The 20,739-nt window shown below is 36.2% G+C and overlaps 1 protein-coding gene across 1 annotated transcript in view; it reads right to left on the bottom strand.

Moving 5' to 3' along the window:
- BICD1 (BICD cargo adaptor 1) overlaps positions 1-20,739 on the bottom strand; it is a 135,895-nt gene that overhangs the window by 57,408 nt on the left and 57,748 nt on the right. Inside the window, exons 5-6 of the mRNA XM_036760796.1 lie at positions 15,187-16,281; positions 8,714-8,865 (exon numbers count right to left, since the gene is read on the bottom strand). Of these exons, the coding sequence (XP_036616691.1) occupies positions 8,714-8,865; positions 15,187-16,281 (1,247 nt within the window). The remainder of the gene's footprint in view (positions 1-8,713; positions 8,866-15,186; positions 16,282-20,739) is intronic.

Here is a 20,739-nt window from a genome sequence, read left to right as displayed (position 1 = left end):
ACAGGTTTTGAAAACATCACTTAAAAAACTCTAAATATGAATAATCACAAAAAATAGTGATTTAAAGCATGGAAAAAAATTACGATTTGATGATGGTTTCTTGTTTCAATTAACACCAAAGCAATGTATTTATTCTTAAATTAAACAATCAATATAGAAATAAATGACAAAATAATCCTTGAATATACAAGGACAAACAATGCTTTAACATACAAACACATATAGGAATGATTGGTAAGAGATAGTGATTTTACATTATTAAATTGCTGTAGGCCCCAAAGAGGTTGAGAGCAGAGGTTTCAACCTATGTTATTTTACTGTGCTTAAAAAGAGGTGGCTATAAAAACAATTGCTATAGATGCCATAGCAACAATAAAATCAAAAGGCATAAAGGAAGAGAAGGCAGAATCTAATTTTCTAGAAGCATAAGATTTAGCTCTGAAAGGGACCTTAAAAATTATCTCATCCAACCACCTATAAGATGAGAAATCTTATAGAGGGGTGAAGCAAATTTGAACCCAGCTCTATTGATCCCCAATAGATGGTCTTTCCCTATTGTATCACTTATTTGATCTATGTGAGCTTATATTGGCACGATCTCCTTTCTAATAGAGGGACCAGCGTGAATACTCAGACTTAGCTATGCCTCTTAGTCTTTGATCAGTCATTACTGATCAAATCCTATCTCCCAGAGAAATGCCTTATGATTTCTACTGCATAAACATACAGGTCTATGTTTTCTTTCATAATATGACGAATAAGAAATGTTCTGCACAACAGCATATATATAATCTGTACCAAATTGCTTGCCTTCTGAAGGGGAAGAAGGGAGAAAGGGAGAGAGACAGAATTTGGAACTTAAAATTTTAGAAAATGAATGTTTAAAATTATTTTTACATGTAATTGGGAAAAATAAAATATTAAATTAAAAAATATTTATTGAATTGAGCATATACTATATGTGTGTATATATATGTGTGTGTATATATATATATATATATGTATATATGACATATACATAGTATACACAGTAATACAAAGTAATTTTGAGTGGGGGTTGCTAACACTTAAGGGATCAAGAAAGGCCTCACGCCAGAAGTGGTTGAGTCAAGCCTGGAATGGAGATAGGGATTATAAAAGGGTAAATGTGGTCAAAGAAACCACTGACCTCACAACCTCTCCAAAACAGAAATTATGGCTCAAAGATAAAGCAACTTCTGTTGTTTCTATGGTCTAAGACACCAAGAATTCAAAGGAAGGTTTGAAAAAAAACAAACAAACACCATGATCTGTCACTCAGTGACACTAAGTTCACTTATCACCTCTCCCACACTTCCTGTAGTACCTGATGCAAGGCCTCACTAGCAGACCCAAGGACCAGGGCGCATAACAAAACTCAACCTCACATCCTGGTCCCCCCTCCCTCTTTCTGTTACCATGAAGACTCTGGGTCCAGGCTGCAAAAATTTGCTTCACAACAGCCAGTATGATGCTCCCTTCAAGAGCAAAAGTGTGTTGGATACTGACAGCACTATGGCAGACAACCCCATAGCACCCCATAACACTGCAAAGCTCTGAACTGTTGGTGCTGGAGAGGATAACATCACAATATGGGCATGGCAGCTCTCTGACCTGACCTAACGCTTGCCCAGAGAACTGAGAAACAGAAGGTCAGGACATTATGGGGGGTTGAGTGAAGCACTACACAACATTCTACTAAGCCTGATAGAAAGAGCTCAACCTCTAGCTGGGGCCAATATGTCCCCAAAAGTCACTTGGAGCAAAGACCTAAGCTTGTGAACTGTGAATTGCCCAGCATGGGCAATCTGTCCCAAAGGAAACCACCATCAAAGGAGGCAGAATCAGAATGTGTGCAATAGGGGAAAATTAGGAGAAAAAAATTCTGAAATTACCAAAGATTTCAGGAAGAAAAACCCCCCAAAGACCTTGAACACGAATAAAGAAAAAATTTTAACAAAAGAAGGAAATGTGACCCCCATGTTTAGTAAAGAAAGTTCAAGCATCTCTGAATAAATACTGCAAAACACTTGATAATATTGATCAATACTTGGTAAGATAGAGGATCACTTCATCTTAGAAATTGTAACAGACAGGGGGAGATAAGTGAGGCATAATCTGCCACACTGCATATAGGCATAATATTTTAGACAAAGGATAATTAGGATTCCATGATTAAAATTCTAAAAAAGAAGTCACCCAGAGGGATTTATTTACTGCATTTATTCACTCTTCTGTGCTTCTCTTGTTTGGGGTGTTCTGGTTTTCTTTCTAAAAATGTTTCAAACACATTATTGAAGTCCATTTTAGGAATTTTAGAAGAACCTGGAACCACAACACACTGCTCCTGAGAGGCTTAAGGGTGAATTATAAAAGCAGAATACATGTCCTGCACAGTAAATAGAATGAACAGAAGAGACAAATTAGAATCTTACCAAAGAAACAAAGGAGAATAATAGACGGGAAATGCAAATACACAGAAATAAAAGACAATTAAGAAGAGAAATAAAAAACAATAACATTAAAAGAAAATATGCTCACTATAACAAGCAAGACACAGTGATCTCCTAGATAGGATAATGAGAGACAACAATCATAGGTCTCCTGGAAGAATATTACAGGATAAAAAATCTTAAACAATATATTGCAGAAAATAATAGAAGAGTACTCACTGTCCAGAACTTCTGAACATGGAAAATGAAATATAAATTGAAAGGCTTCATAAATTACTTCCAGAATTAAGTGGTTTTAAATTTAACAATAGTGGTTAAATTTAACAATTCAGAAATAACAAGTTCTGTTAAGTGATCAGGAGAAAAGACCTTCAAATACAAATAAAAGGAAATTTGAATAATGCAAGGCCATTCTATACTTACCAGAAAACATATGAAGGAATGGAATAATGTGTTCCAAAGAGCAATGGAGCTCAGGATGCAGCCCAGGGTGACCTACCCTGCAAATCTGAGCTTAATCATAAATGACAAAAGATGGACCAATAATAAAGAGGTGTTTGAAGCATTTTTAAAAAGAAAATCAGAACCAAAGATATTACTCACCCCTTCAACACTCTAAACAAGAGAAATTCAGAAAAGTAAGTAAATTCAGTAAATAAATCCCTCTGGCTGACTTCTCTTGTAGAATTTTAGTCCATGGAATTCTAACTACCCTTTCTCCGAAATAGTTATGCTCATATATAGGGTTTATGCAAGATTATGCCTAACTTAACTCCCCATGTCTATCACAAATTCTAAGATGAACTGGTCACTATCATTATATTTCAGCAACCAGTTCCTCCTTATTGGTGAGAATTAGAGCCAGATTAGCAGTTCCAATTACTACTTACTCCTCCTTTTGAAAGATGAGATAAAATTGTCCCTTTCTGATGATATGACAGTATAATTGGAAAATCCTATGGAGTAAGCAAGGATGCTAATTGAAAATTTAGTAGCTTCAGCAAAATTGAAGGCTACAAAATCAATCCTCAAAAGCCAACATCAGTTCTGCATAATAATAAAACACAGAAAGCAACAATAGAAAGGGAAATTGTATTCCAAATAACCCAAATACATAGAATATCTGGGGATCAATTGATCAAAGTATATAAAAAACTTGTATAGATTCAACTACAAAGTGCTCCTCAAAGAAATAAAGAACAACTTAAATAATAGAAAGAATATCCAGTGTTCATAGCTCAGTCATGCCCATATAATAAAAATGATAATACTACCAAAATTAATTTATACTTTTAATGCTATTTCAATTAAATTACCAAGGAGATACTTTATAATAACTAGAATGTTAAGGGAAATGATGAAAAGAAGTATGCGTGAAGTTGGGAAAAACACTTCCAGAGCTCAAAATATGTTATAAAACAGCAGTCATAAAAATCATCTGAGGTTGATTAAAGAATAAAGAGATAAATCAGTGGAACAGAGTGGATAAAGGAGAATCAGAAACAAAAGAATTCAATAACTCAGTGTTTGAGAAAGCGAAAAATATAAATTAACCAGGAAAAAACTTATTTGATAAAAACGGGAAAGTAGTCTGTTAGAAATTAGGCATAGCCCAACCTATTACATCATATTCCACAACACATTCTAAATGGATACTAAACCTTCACATTAAAGATCTTACTAAAAAAAATTTAGAAGGGAAACAAATCACATTTAGGGTTAGAAACAGATGAGTCAGCGATAGATAGGAGATGTAATCTTAACCAAAGACAGAAGCAATTACAAAAGATAAAATATAGATAACTTTCAATGTATGAAACTGAAAAGCTTTTGTATAGACAAAATTAACATACCTCAGATAAGAAGACAAGTAGTTAAATGGGAAAAAAATCTTTCTATCAAATCTCTTTTATAAGAGTATGGCATCCAATATAGATAAGCAATTAATAAATATTTATATAAGACTAATAGTTATTCCCCAATAGGTAAATGGTAAAAGGATATTAGCAAGTTGTTTTCAAAAGAATTGCAAAGTATTCATAAACACGAGAAAGAATGCTCCAAATCACTAATAAAAAGAGAAATGCAAATAAAAACAATGCTGAAGTTTCATCTTACTCCCTGAAAATTTATAAAGATGACATAAAATAACAATATTAAAAGCTGGAGGGATTGTGGGATGATAGGAACACTAATGAATAGTTGGTAGGGTTGTGAATTGGTATATTTTGCAAAGATTTGAAATTATATAAACAAAGTGACTAAAATGTCCATATCCTTTGACCCATCATTCCCCTAGGAAGCTGTTAATAAGAATAAAGTTTCTATTTACATCAAAATATTCATAACATCACTTTTTGTAATAGCAAAGAACTGGAAACAAAGCAGATGTCTATCAATTGGGAAATGGCTAAACAAATTGTGGTAACATGAATGTAATAGAATATTGTGCTGTAAGACAGTATTTATACATGTATGTATACATGTATGTAAGAAAGTAATGAATACAGAGAAGCATGGAAAGAACTGTAAGAACTGATGTAGTGTAGTGAGCAGAGCCAAGAAAACAACATATACAATAACTACAACAAGAACTACACACCAAAAAATAATCAAAAGTGAATGTAATAAAATTACATAGACAGCACTTGAAAGGAAAGATACAAGAGGACATCCCCAAGTAATCTCTTCATGGGGGATGGAGATCTGCAAGTCTTACATGTTGAACATGTTTTTTGGAATTTTTCAATGTGTTTATCAGTGGTAATAATTTTTTCCTGTCTTAAAAAAATACTGTTTGTTGTTACATGGCTCTCTGAGAGGGGAAGGAATACTTGGAATAATTATGATGATGTAAGAAAAAGAAGATATCCATAAAAACTTTAAAAAAGGCATTGCAGGCATGGGAGATGGCCTTACAAAAGTTCAGAAGGAAGTTGTAGGAGTACGAGAGGGCCAGGTATCACTGAAATCAAGACAAGAGCATCTATCCCATAATACTCCTGCTCCTTAGGCTTAGAGATACATAGATCATTTATCTTAACTCTGTTATTTTACAAATGAAGAAACTCGAGGCCCAGAGAGGATAAAAGACAAGCGTAGTATAAGATCCAGGATTTGAATCCATGTCCTTTGACTCCAAATCTAGTGTTTCCCTACCGTACTGAAGAATATCTTATTTTACTATTCCAGAATATTAAGGTGATGGACTATTCAATATCCAAGAATACTTGATTTTATATATTTTAGTTCATTAGTTCACTAGTCAGACCTTAAAGTATCCTTAATAAATTTCTTGACTATGAATCAAGGAGGCTTTCAGAAAATGAAGGAGAGCTACAATTTAGGAAGAAAAAGTAACAGTAGAGATGCCCCAGAAGTTTACAGGAGACAAATCCAAGAAATTAACTAAGAAGAAAAACCCAAAAGATCCATCAATCTGTAGTGATGTATTCTATGGCTCTACCTCCCATTGTTTGATTTCTATAATCACAACTGGGCTTTCTGGGGATCTTTGCGGGGAACCACTGAATAATTTGGCTGCCACCCCAGATTGCCCGTTTGTAAGTAATCATAACAATTGCTATAATCAATCTGGAGCTCCATGGCCTCTTGCTTTGGTATCAAACTCACCCTGTGGTACAGGATACCCCAGCCAGGGGGAACTCTGGACCTTACAAGCATTAATCTCAAAGAAGAAGAAATTACTTGGTGAAAGTGGTTGAGGGAGGGTCTGGAAATGGCAACAGGGTACAAAGAATAGTCTGACTTTAACAATGCAACCACTGAGTTGGAGGTATGAGAGAAAATGTAGCTGTACTTTTTCTTTCCTCCTCAAGCCTCTCACACCATTCCCTTCTGTTCTTGGCTGAGGACTTCAACTTGTACTTTGCTCCTCAAAACTGAGGCCATTTGCTGAGATTCTCTCTTTTCTACTCCTTATCTCACATCACTCTGACACTCCTCTCCCCGCCCCCCCCCCACCTCTACTGTCTCCTCTACTCCAGCTTTTGAGGATGAGGTGACTCTTCTGCATGCCAAGGTCAACACACACTCTCTCTAATCTTCTCTCCCTGTGTCTACTGGCTTCTTCCCTGCTGCCTACAAACATACTCATATACCCTCCCCCACTTTGAAAAGCTTCACTAGATGTTATCATGACTACCACCTGTCATCCTGTATCTCTTCTCTCCTTTTCATCTAAACTCTTTGAAAAAGTTGCATACAATTAGTGCCACCATTTCCTTTCTTCTCAACCCCTTCTAAACTCTTTGCAATTCTGGCTTTTGACCTCATCATTCAAACGCAACTGTGTTTCTGAATTTATTAATTTATTAATGATCTCTTAATTGCTGTATCTAATGGTCTCGTCTACATCCTCTTTCCTCTTGTTCTCTCTGCAACATCTGACACTACTGACTACCTTTCCTCTTTGATTCTCTTTCTTCTCTGGGATTTTGTGACTGTTTTCTCTCTTGGATCTCCTCCTGTCTGTCTGATTGCTCTTTTTCAATCTTTCTTTTGCTTGATCTTCATCCATGTTATGCCTACTAAGTGAGTATTCCTCAAGGTTCTGCCCTTGGTCCTTTTCTCTTTATACTTTCTTCCTTGCTAATCTCATGATTTCCATATTTATTTCTTCAGCACACCAATTGTCAGTTGAACATTTCAAACTGAATGTCAAACTCAGCATGCCCAAAAAAGAATTTATTATCTTTCTCCTCAAGCCCTATCCCCCTTCTGAACTTCCTTATTATTGTGATGGCACCACCATCATCCCAGATACCCTTTCTCACTAATCATACAGATCAAATCATTTGCCAAATTTGTTAACTTCTTTCTCTACATCTCTTGTATATGTCCCCTTCTTTCTACCACACAACCACTACTCTAGTTCTGGTACCTCTGACCTTGACAAATGCAAAGTCTTTGACTATTGCAATTGGTCTCACTGCTGGCTTTCTCCTTCCAATCTGTCCTTTACAAAGTTGCGTAAGTAATTTTGCTAAAGTATAGGTCTGAACACATCATTCCCTAGCTTAGTAAATTCCAGGGACTACTTATTAGCTCAGGATTAAATATTCCATTGTTAGTCATTTAAAACTCTTCACAACCTGGAACCTCTTTACTTTTTCGATAGTCTTTTTTTAAAAATTATTTTAATTTTTATTTTAAACATTCAGTTCCACCGGTTTTTGGGTTCCAAAATTTCTCTCCCCACTCTCTTCCTCCTTCCCCCCACCCCGCAATGGCATGTAATCTCATGTAGGTTCTATATTTGCCTCCACATTGAACTTATTTATGTAATAGTCCAGTTGTAAAGGAGAATTATAACTAATGGAATGAATCATGAGAGAAGAGAAATGAAACCAAAAAAGAAAGGAAAAAAGAGAGCAAATAGTTTGCCTTCATCTGCTTTCAGACTCCATAATTCTTTCTCTGGATTTGCATAGCTTTTTCCATCATGAGTCTTTTGGGGCTGTCTTTGAACCTTGCATTGATGAGAGGAGTCAAGTCTATCAAAGGTAGTCCTTACAGATACTGTGCATCTGTAATCGTGTATATTGATCTTCTGGTTCTGTTCCCCTCATGCAGCATCAGATCATATGAGTCATTCCAGGTTGTAATGAAGTCTGTCTGCTCCTCATTTCTTATAGCACAGTAGTATTCCATTATATTCACATACCACAATTTGTTTAGCCATTCCCCAATTGATGGGCATCCCCTTGATTTCCAATTCTTTGCCACCACAAAAAGAGCTGCTATAAATATTTTTGTACATATGGGTCCCATTCCCACTTGTCTTTTTCAATAGTTTCACATTCTATTGCTTTTGTACTAGCTGTTTCCCCATGCTTGGAATGCTGACTCTCAGCATCCCTTGCTTCTTTTAAGACTTATCTTAAGTGCTACCTCTTCTAGGAGGCCTTTCCCTGTCCTCCAAACTATTAGTGCCATCAACTCTTAAGGTTACCTTTCATCCAGTCTGTATTTATATTATATGTACTGATATAGATCTAAATCTGTCTCTCCCTCTCCCTCCCTCCCTCTCTCTCTCTCTTTCTCATTTCCCTCCTTAGAAAGAAAGCTCCTTGAAGGCAAGGGCTCTTTCTGCTTTTCGTTTTTTAACATCCTACTTGTTTTATACAGCCTTTCACATAGTAAATGCTTAACAAATATTAGTTGACTGACTGAAACTTAGATGAGCATCTCTTTTGAATTCAGGACCAAGTAATCCTTACCTGGTTGCAAACATGGCACGCAAGGATGAGAAAGTTGCTGCATCTTCTTTTAAGGCCTTCAATTCATTTCTAAGTTTCGTCATGGTCTCAGTCACCATTGTTTTTTCATTTTCATATTTATTCTTCAGGTTAGCTAGTGCCACCTCAGCTGTCTGAAACAGGGAAAATTATAAGAATTCTAAGAAACTAACTTTCCTTATTTACTTGGTATTGTCTCCATTAGAACGTAAGTTCCTTAAAGGCAGGGACTATTTTACCCTTGTTTCCCTAGTGCTTACCCCATAGTGCCTGCCATGTATATGTGTTTTTTAATTGATAGACTGATTTTGTTACCATCTAGTTAGCCAGAACTTAATGAATGTCAGGCTTTACACCTACTTTTTGTATTTCGCAAATTAAAAATTAATTGAAAACATAGTATACTGGTATCACATAATACATGTTTATATAAGTTTTTGACAATATATTTCTTTTAAGGTCTACATGTATTTGGTATATGAATAGTTGTGTTGTACAGTAGAAAATACACTAGACAAGGAATCAGGAAACCTGAGTTCTAAGCCCAGTTCCATCAATGATCATCTGTGTGGTGTTTGACATGGCACTTAATTTTGATATCCTTAGCTTCCTCAGTGATAAAATGAAGAGTTGAACTAGATGATTTCTTTTAGCTTTAAACTTCTGGTTCTAATTCAGCACTTTGAAATTTCATAAGAAGCAAGCTCCATTAATTTCAACCTGCTTGCCTCTGTCCTAAGCTCATATTTTGGGGTTTGAGAAGATGTCGGGATGTGATTAAAAATGATATGTAATATCAATAAACCACGTAACATCTGGTGGTGTGCTGGTAAATGTTTAATAACTGGGTCTCCAAAAAAAAGTATGCACAACACATTTTAAAGTTTAGTCTACATTATTAGCACTTTCTTAAGTCTATGGCAGGGATCAGCAAACTATGACCTGAGGAACAAATCAGGTTGGTAACTTTCTATGACCTCGGTTTTTATGTGTGGTTTTTACATTTTAAAATACAATAAAACTTTATTTAAAAAGTATAAATTAACCATTCCTAGCTCAAGACCCCTACTAAAACAAATAGAATCTGGATTTGGTGGGAAGGGAACAGTTTGCCCAAGCCCTGGGCTAAACAATCAACAAAACAATAAATCAAGTGCTGATTTGTAGCGTTTGCTGATTTCCAAGATGTAAATGCTACCATCGAAAATTTAATATTCAGCTAGTTTCAGTGCACTCCTGGGTCATCACCATTAAAGCACTGTTCTTTAGTTTTTATGCATTAATGGGTGATTATGGGCAACATTTCAGTCTGTTCAGGTCCTGTTACAGTTTATTGGTTGAGTTCTTAAGTAATTATCTGGAAACTTACTAAATTTTTGATAGGTAATAAAGTAGGGATGTGTTACACACTTTCTACCACTTCCTTCTATGATCTCCATTGATCACCAGGTCTAGGCTCCTTAAGAATAATTCTCCTATAATATCTAGTAGCGGTCCTAAAGTGTCATCATAAACCCACTTCTATGAATCTGAATGACATTTATTTTACACTTATTTTTATAACATTTATTTGACACTTATCACAACATATTGTTGAACATGATTGTCAAGCATGAGGGACCTTCTAATGCCAGTGTTGCACATTATCTGTTTGTAGACTCCTACTAAAGGTAAAGAATTTTCAGTTACATGTGAAAAATCCAATAGTGAGTACCTGTCATCAGCCTTTGCCATTTTCTGGAGAAATGATGTGTGCATGTTCCAAAAATATCTGTGTATGATTGTGACCTGTTCATCATGTGGTCTCAGAATGTTTCAATTCTCTTCCATCTTTGAGTTGATTAAATATTAACATTTCTATAGCTGCCTTAAGATGATGAGCCCTGTATTTCATTTATATTTTATGAATTTTTGTTAGAACCAAATATGATATGGTTCATTTTATAGTGGCATTTTATAAGTATTAATTGCTTTAAATGTATTTTTTGCATTCAGACTTGATTTTAGGATGCTAGTAAATCATAACATATTCAAGCACGGTCTCAATATATCTTCCCTGGAGGATACCAAGGGATTTCTAGGTATTGCCTTCATCTATTGGTTCAATTTGACCACAAAATTCAAACTCCAAACCTTCAGTCTTTCTCTTAGTGTACATTAATTTTATGCTTCCTCAGCCCAAATGACATTTTTACATCATTGGAAAAAGATTCAATGACATAAAGGGGCTATTTAATGTGTTTGGATTTTTTTTTCTTCTTGGTAGAGCTATATGATATAATGTTATCCATGTACATCAGAAGATAAATAAACGGTTTGGTTTGGTTCCCTCTTTAACTTGGCAGGCATACTTGGCTCTTTTTGGGAGTTACGATGATGGCTATAAAGCTAGGAAGAACCATGATGGGCTTAAAATGTTTCCCTGAAAAATTCCATGTTTTATATCAATAGTTTACAGCATATTATATTGGTATTTAAAAGAGTAGTTTTCCATATAGATACCAATATCAAAATGTTCTTACTATAAATAGATTTCTTTTATACATTTGTAGTATATAAGTATGGAACTGAGTTAAAATCTATACAATTAATCAATAAAAGAAATACAAATATTATGGTATTTTGGGGTGGTATGTTCAACAATTATGGAAATGATGATGGAATACCCCTGGGACTTTTTGACACAACCTATTTGCTCCTTAGCCAATATATTATTTTCTTGTGTTTATAGATTTTTTTGGTGATACGAGCACAATGCTTTGTATAAAATATACACATAAGTGGTGTAATATTTGGAGAGGTCATTGAGGCTCTTTTGGTCTTTTTTTTTTTGAGGGGGAAAGGCAAGGCAATTGAGATTAAGTGACTTGCCCAAGGTCACACAGCTAGTAAGTGTCAAGTGTCTGAAGCCAGATTTGAACTCAGGTCCTCCTGACTCTAGGGCCAGTGCCCTATTCATTGCGCCATCTAGCTGCCCCAATTGAGGCTCTTTTGAAAGCAGATATGCAATACTTTCTGTTAAGAAAGCTGGGGATCAGGCTTAAATCTGAGAAGAAGCTGGTAAAACCCTTTGCTAATGATCAATCTGCCACTATGAACCATCTGAACCAGTAATTAGGGATCTTATCTGGCCCTGCCACCTTTTAGTTTTGCAAAAAACAAAAACAAAAAACTACTGTTTTAGTTCTATTATTCACTGCATTGAATGTATAAGCTTTTTATTTGGTACTTGACAGAACTTGCATTTTTGTTGCATTGGACATATTGCAACCGTATGAATAACCAGAAATTTTCCACATCTTCTTTCTTAGGAAGTTGTCTGTAAGCCCGTAATTTCCTTCTTTCTCTTAATAAAGTTTTTGATTGATGTTGAATTGTTTATTTTGTTACTTGTGCAATTTTGATTCCAAATATTGATTTTAGTCTTTTGGCTTTTGCTTACAATTATTTTTACAGTTTTTGCTTACAATTATGGATTAAAGTAATACAGAATTCTGACATACTTGTGTTCTCCTATTTCCACTCTGAATATTTTTGTTGTTGTTGCCTTTAAGTGGGTGATATGATTTTTCAGTTTTCTATAGTACAAACCAGTTAGATAATGATGCAGACTTCCACTGCCTTTCTGTGGATGTTCAGCACTTAGCTCTACCTTTTCTCCTGTGACTCTTACCCTAGCACTGTCACATATGTTGTTGTATACAGAAGACGAAAAATTTGTATATATTCTGGTAAATATTCTGAAAGAATGTATTCATGATGGCTATAGCAAACACCATTTTTAAAAAAAAATTAGCTGTTTTGTCATAATTTGTCTGCTAGCCATCAAACTTAAAGGGCTTTTTGAAATTCTATTCTAAGTATACTCTTCTACTTTTCAAAATTACCTGAGACATGAATATTGTTTTTATCACCCATTTCATCATTAGGTATAATTTCTAGCATTTACATTAAGTAAATATTTTCAATGACCTTAGATTCTTTATTTTTCTCTCCTCAATTTTTAGTAGCTCCCTGATTTCTTCTCTTATTTTATATAATCTAGATTGAGAGATAAAGTTATTTCTGGTTATTTCCCTGCATTGGTCAGCAGTGCATTATATGATTTGGAGTTGAAAAAGCCATATGAAGCCCTTACCTATAAATAGATAGTTGGGGACAGAATCTATTGTTATAGGGAACTCCCAAATAAGGAAAAGTGCTCAGCACCTTTATTATAAGTTGTATTCTTAGACAATTGCCTAGAGAGCACTGAGAGGTTAAGTGATTTGACCAGGTGATCACACAATCAGTATGGACCCAGGTCTTCTTGGTTTGAGGCTGGTAGTCTATCTACTATCTTATACTACTTTGAAGGAGACGACACTTGAGCTGAGCTTTCAAAGGAGGCAGCAGTTCATTCTATGTATGAAGGACTGTGTATAAAGGAGATGAAATGTTTATTACACATGGGGAACACCAAAAAGGCCAATTTGGCTAGAGGGTAGAATGCATGAAAGGGAGTGATATGAATTAGCTTGGCAAGATGGGCTAGAGGTAGGTGGTAAAAGACTTGAAATCCCAAACAAACATATGGTTTTGTATTTTGTTCTAAAGATAACAGGGAGACACTGAAACTTTTAGAGCAAAGCACTAACAGCCAAACATGTACTTTAGGAATGTCAATTGGGCAACGATGGAGAAAATGGATTTGGAGACGGGAGAGACTGACACAGAAAGATGAATTAGGTGTCTAATTTGTGTTCTGAAGGTAACAAAGAAGTTCAGTTCAGTTGTTTTCAGTTTTGTCCAACTCTTCATGACCCATTTGGGGTTTTCTTGACAAAGATACTGGAATGGTTTGTCATATCCTTTTCCAGCTCATTTTATAGATGAGGAACTGAGGCAAACAGGGTTAAGTGACTTGCCCATGGTCACGCAGCTAATAAGTATCTGAAGCCACATGTGAACTCAAGAAGATGAGTTTTCCTGACTTTAGGCCTAACCCTCTATCCACTGCACCACCTCGCTGCATTAATTAACAGAGAGAGCAGAGAGTTAATTAATGCTAATTAACTTTGTAATAGGCATGTCTGATTTCCTTTGAATTTAGAATATTTTATACATCAATAATATTAACTGAGCCCTTATTATATGCAAGACACTAGAAACAATAAAGCTATGTTGAAAAGATATATATAGAAAGAGATATAGAGTTATACTAATTTCTCATATTGATTTCCTGCTTCATTTCTTTATGCCATCAATTCCATGGTAAGTGTACAGTTTCATCTCAGGCTGATGTAAAGCATCAGGCTGTAGAGAGTTTCCTCTCTAGTTTAGCTTAGCCATTTTTGGTGGTGCTTGAGCACTTTGATTCCAAAGAGCTTTCCTAAGGGTTTACATTCAAAGAGTAAAATTTTTTTAAAAAAACATTGTGTCATAGATGTAAACAAAACATTTTGTTACATAAAGTAAATCTACAAAACCTTGAAAACACAATTTCCTACAAATTAGTCATAAGTGGTATTCAACTAAGTCAGTAAATCTGTTAACTTCTTACTGGACATTTTGAACTTGAGGTCTTATGGGTATCTTAAACTCAATGTGCCTAAAACAAAACCCATTATCTTTCCCTGTACACCCACCTCTCTTCCCAATTTTTCCAGAGCTGTTGAGGTACTACCTTCCTCCTACTCAACTAAATTCACAGACTTGGTGTCATTTCAACTCCTCACTCCCACTCATCCCATATATCTAATCAGTTACCAAATCTTGTTTCTACCTCTATATCTCTTGCAAATATCCCATTCTCTTCACTCATAGTCACCATAGTCAAGATCTCATCATCTCTCGCCTCAACTATTATAATAGCCTTCTAATTTGTCTTCTTGCCTGAATCCTCTCCCCATTTGAATCCATCTTCCATAAAGCAGCCAAAGTGGCTATTTATTAACTCTATGGTCAATACAAATTCTTTTTTCAGGCATTATAAGCTCTTCATAACCTTGCCCCTCCTAACTTTTCCAGTCTTCTTTTATGTTACTCTCCTACACACCCTCTGTGTCCCAATCATACTAGCTTAATGTTCTTCACACATGATACTCTTATCTCCTGTCTCCATGCCTTTGCACTAGCTGCCCTCCATGCCTGAAGGCTTTCCCTTCTCATTTCTACTTAAAATTCTTGGCTTCCTTCAAGACTCAACTCAAATCCCAATTTTTGCAGGAAGTTTTTCTAGATTGCATTCCATCTACTTAGTATATATCTTAAATGTACACACACATATATTTATATGCACATATACATATATATGTATACATGTATACACACATATTTATATATTATCTCCACCACTAGAATAACTCTTTAAATGCAAGGACTGTTTTTTCTTTGTATCTCTATTGCTCAGCACAGTGCCTGGCACACTTAAAAAAGGCTTATTGAATGACTGATCTAGAAATATAAAATATTACCTGTTTGTTCGCTTTTAAAACTGCCCTCAAGGTGGCTATCTGCTCCCGTTTTGTGCTCAGCAGTGACTTTAATTTTAGAATCTCTTCCATCAAGCCTTCCTTGTCTTTATCTATCATTGGTGCCAGTTCTCGTGCAGCTGCCCGTTGACGTGATAATTGTAATGACCGGTCCACTGCTTTCTGTAGATGTTTGATTTGGTCCCTAATAATGGCATTCAGGTTGTAGATATTCATTGGTTCTTTTCGAATATCATTGGTGTCTGACACTGGGGATGAAGGAGGGGCGGTAATGACAGGAGAGATTGTTGGTGTTTTGGTTGGACTTTGTTCTTTGTTGGCCTCTGTGTTTTCTTTCAAAACTGATTCTGATTGGGTCCTTGTTTCTACTGGTGATACCATATTCCTCCTGGTAAGCCGTGGTGACAGAAGTCCCCTAGGATCATCAGGTCCTTTCAAGCTTCCACTGCGGGTTACTCTACTTTGCCTATAATAGTCCAACATGACTCTATTGGGAGTCTCATTATTACACAGACATACATGGTGGTAAAGCTGAGCTAACTCTTCACTAAATGTCACAAGCTCATCTTGGGCTGTGTTAAGGGTATTATGATTTTCATTGGCTATACTTGTCATTCTTTGCAACTCCTTTTCTATATGGACCATTTTCTCACCACTTTCCTTTGTAGTTTTCTCTAAATTTGTCACCTGCTCATCATACATTTGAATCCTGCTCTCATACTTGGCTTTCTCTTCTGTGTAGTTTTCTACATACTTATTATATTTCTCTTTCAAGGCCTTAATTTCAGCCTTCAGGTCAATTACCTCTGTAACAGCAACCTTATATTTGCATTCAAGAATTTCTAAGCCATTGATATCAACTTCATAGTCATGGGCTTGTTCCCCTGAGTCCCTGCCCTTCTCACAATCCAGCTCTGCCTTCAGCTCTTTGTTGCTCTGCAGGCCCCTCATGGCATTGACATGTTCTGTGAGCTTATGAACCTGCTCATGCTGTTCTGTCAGTGCCCCCTTTGTGTGTTCCAACTGAGTTTGGGACTCTTGAAGATTGGCCAGAAGAATGGCTTTTTCTCGCTCTACCTGTAATAACAAACAAAAATCTATTAATGATTTAAATGGAAAACCCTAAGAGATGGATTTCATGCATTTATACACAGGCATTCATAGGTTTCCCAAAACAACAGCAAAGAATATGCTGCCAATATTTAAACTTAAGATAGCATTTTTTGCCCCTTCTTGTAACAGCAACTTGAAATCCTTCCTGAATTTACATTAACATTGGTACAGAACTATGCTATATACATTATGCAATCATAATTAGCTAATCTAATTGCTTTAAAATTTTTTTTACAAATTGTAATATGATTGGGATATACAGGAAAGGCAGTCTATCGTAATGGGAAGAACAAAGGGGTCAAATCTTGACTTTGCTACTTACTACCAATGTAGTAGGTGCCTTTAATTTTTTGAACCTCTATAAAATGAATGAGTTGGACTAGATCATATTAAGGTTTTATTCTAGTTTTAAATCTATGATCTTATGAATGATATTTGCTTTTTAAAAATTTGCCAGTCATTTTCTGAGAAACTTAGGAAGAGGTGCATGAATTGATACAGAGTGAAGTAAGTAGAACCCAGAGAAAAATGTCTACAATAATACTACCATTGTAAAGAAAACAACCTTCTGGAAGACTTAAGAATTTGTGTTCAGCAGAATAACCAACCATGATTACAGAAGATAAATGATAATGTTGTTACTCATATCTTGACAGAGACAGACTCAAGGTCAAGAACGAGACAAAAATTTTTGGACATGGCTATCTGGAGAATTTGTTTGCTTGACTATATGTATGTTAGACTGGTTTTGGTTTTTGTGCTTTCTCTCCCAAAGGGGTAGAAAAGAAGTTAGGAAGGAAAAAGAATTACTGAGACGGATTACAAAAAAAGAAAAAAATAAAGACAAGGGGTTCACGCTAAAACATTTATTTCAAATACACAGAAGAAAATATGGACAAGCAGGATGACTTTGAACGTTACATGCTAAATTTATTATATGCTTAAGAGGAAAAGTAAGCTATACATAAAAGAGATTTGGGGTTTTATGTACAATCTTTTCCTAAATTACTTTGTATGCAGAATTGCTCATCTTTTTGGTTATTGTCAGATCCCAAATCAAAAAAAAAAACAAAAAAGTTGTTTCTCTGTTGAAACTTCATTTTGAGCATGACTGAAACTTGCAAACAACACTAACCTAATTTATCTTTTAATTTAGAAAGGACCAAGAACTAGCAGAGCTATTTATCAATAATATTTTCCTCCAAAGAACATTAAGGTTTTAGGTCTCTGAAGTAGCATTAAATAAATTAAATATGATCATAAATACATTTAATTAAGAGTTTCATTTTTATGTAATAAATTGAACTGGATTATAGGAACAAGGGTTATTTTTAGATGGATATGATCTAAGATGATCCATTCCACATCTCTAAGGGAGATATCTATTTTTGTCTTTGTGGAGAGTAGGAGAATTACTGTGATGGAGCCACCACCCTCTCTCTTTGATTTTTTTTTTAAATTTTCAGTCCCAAATTATCTTCCTCCAGCCTCTCCCCCACCCATTGAGAAGGCAAGTAATGCAATACCCATTGCACATGTGAAGTCATGCAAACCATATTTCCATATTAGCCATATTGTAAAAAAAAAGGCAAGAAAAACAAAGTAAAAAAAAACATGCTTCAGTCTGCACTCAGAGTACAACAGTTCTAACCTCTCTGGAGGTCGACAGAATTTTCTAATATGAATTCTTTGGAACTGTCATGGATCATTTTATTGGTGAAAGTAGCTAAGTTTTTCACATTTGATTATCCTTACTGCAATACTGCTGCTACTATGTGTAATGTTCTTCTGGTTCTGTTCACTTTTTATCAGTTTATTTAAGTTTTCCCAGACTTTTCTGAAACCACCTTCTTCATCATTTCTTACAGCACAACAGTATTCCATCCCAATCATAATACCACAACTTGTTTGGTCAAATCCCTCAGTTTCTAATTCTTTGCCACCAAAAAGGGCTAAAATAAATACTTTTGCATGTATGGGTCCTTTTGCTTTTATTTTGGTCCCTCTGGGATAGACCTAATAGCACTGTTGGGTCAAAGGGTATGCACAGTCTTATAGTCCTATAGGTATGGTCCCAAATTGTTCTCCAGAGTAGTTGGACCAATTCACAACTCTATCAACACTGCATTAGTGTACCTATTTTTCCATATCCCCTCAAACATTTATCATTTTCCTTTTCTGTGATATGATCCTTTCTCTCCGATTTTCAAGTGGGTTAATTAATTACAACTCAAATATTTGTAGTAAAATGCTCTTTGGAGGTTCAGAATAAAAAAGCTGCTTTCCCATGTCACTCGGGGGGAAGTAAGTCAGTCTCTTACAGACTGGGAATTTTAACTTAAACTTGGTCAGCTTAGCTCTCCTCCCACCAAATCTTTAGTATGTGAAAGACAAGGATGAATAACCAGCAAATGTTTTTCAAAGTAATCAAAAAAATTATACCAGAGGAAAGTATACAGATTACTTTAAGCAATACAACACACAAGAGTCAGGCAGAGAAGTTTTGTGACTTAGAGTAAGATAAAATCTCAGCTCAATCTAGGGCAAAATGGTCTCCTCAACTTTGGCAGTTCTCTGGGGTTCTGACACTGAATCACAGAATTTGAATATTAAAAGGATCTCAGAGGTCATTCAGGCCAACTCACACACAAAAGGAATTCTCTCTATAACATATTGATTAAGTGGTCATCTGGGATCTACTTGAAGATCTCTAAAAAGCAGGTACCTACTGTTTCTCAAGGCAAATGATTCCTCTTTTGGACAACTCCAATTATTAGGAGGGTTTTACCTGACTTTGCCTAAATTTGCCTCTTACTTTCCACCCTTCATTCTGTCTCTGCTCTCTGGAGTAAAATGAAACAAGTTTAGTCCTTCCTCTACATGATAGCTCTGCAAATACTCTCAAGGCTAACCATGCTCTGTTCTTCAACCCATCTTCATATTTCATGGACTCGAACACTTTCACTATTCTGGTCACTCTTCTCTAGACATTCTCCATCTTATCAATGGCCTTGAACTGTAGTGCTCAGAAGTAAACACAAGTCTACAGGATGACATCTGATGAGAGCAATGTACTGTTGGACTCTTTATTCCTGGAAGCTATATTCCTCTTAAATGCGCTCAAGATTACACTAGCTTCTTTGGCTACTACAGCACATTGCTGATTCATACTGGGCCTGCAATCTACTAAAACCCTCAGAACATTTTCAGAACAAATGCCATATAAGTATGCCTCCCCAATCTTAAACTTAAGAAGTTGACTTTTTGTAATCAAGTGTAGGACTTTACATTTATCCCTACTGAATTACACCTTATTAGATGTAACTCTGTCTGGGGGCAGAGCCAAGATAGAGGCTGGAAAGTAGGGACTTGTGTAAGCTCCCCCCCCCCACCCCCACCCAGGTCCTTCTAAAAACCTATAAAAATGGCTCTGAACAAATTCTAGAGGTGCAGAACACATGAAATAACAGAGGGAAGCAGGGCTCCTGCCCAGGAAAGCCTGAATGGTCGCAGGGAAGAGTCTATCACCTGGAGCTGCGAGCAGGGTGGAGCAGAGCCCAGCATGGGCTGCGCCAGGGCCAACCAGACCAGAAGCCAGGAGGAACAGGCCTTAGTGCTCTGAATCAGTGAGATGTGGTGGTTACCAAACTTCTCAACCCACAAACACCAAAGACAACAGAGAAGGTTAGTGGGAAAAGTTGCGGGGTACAAAGTGTAAAGAGTTCTCGGTTTGGCCACCACCCCGGGAGCAGCAGAGGTGGTGCAGCTCTGAGAACAGAACTACGGCTGCAGTTGCTTCCACCTGGTGGGAGAAATTAAGTGGTGGATCAGAGCAGGAGTGCAGAGCCTGCTTAGATCTGAGTCACCGTCAGGGTTGGCAGTTCTTGGGGGAGGAGGAGCCCTGGTGTGGCAGGAGTTGCTGTGTAGAAATAGCTCTGAAAACAACAGGCAGCCCCTCAAGCTTGGGACAAAGTACTCTCTACTCTACAAACAGTCATACCCTGACAAAAAACTCAAGGGTCAAGTAAGTTGGCTGGGAACATGGCCAGGCAGCGAAAATGCACTCAGATTCAGACTCAGACTCTGGAATCTTTCTTTGGTGACAAAGAAGACCAAAACATATAGACAGAAGAAGTCAACAAAGTCAAAGAGCCTACATCAAACGCCTCCAAGAAAAACATGAACTGGTCTCAGGCCATGGAAGAGCTCAAAAAGGATTTGGAAAAGCAAGTTAGAGAACTAGAGGAAAAATTGGGAAGAGAAATGAGAAGGATGTGAGAAAACCATGAAAAACAAGTCAATGACTTGCTAAAGGAGACCCAAAAAATACTGAAGAAAATAACACCTTAAAAATATACTAAGTCAAACGGCAAAAGAGCTCCAAAAAGCCAATGAGGAGAAGAATGCCTTGAAAGGCAGAAT

The sequence above is a fragment of the Trichosurus vulpecula genome, chromosome 5, assembly GCF_011100635.1.
Source record: "Trichosurus vulpecula isolate mTriVul1 chromosome 5, mTriVul1.pri, whole genome shotgun sequence".
Lineage (NCBI taxonomy): Eukaryota > Metazoa > Chordata > Mammalia > Diprotodontia > Phalangeridae > Trichosurus > Trichosurus vulpecula.
Note: the sequence above shows the minus strand (reverse complement) of the source record. Positions and strands in the feature narration are given on the sequence as shown.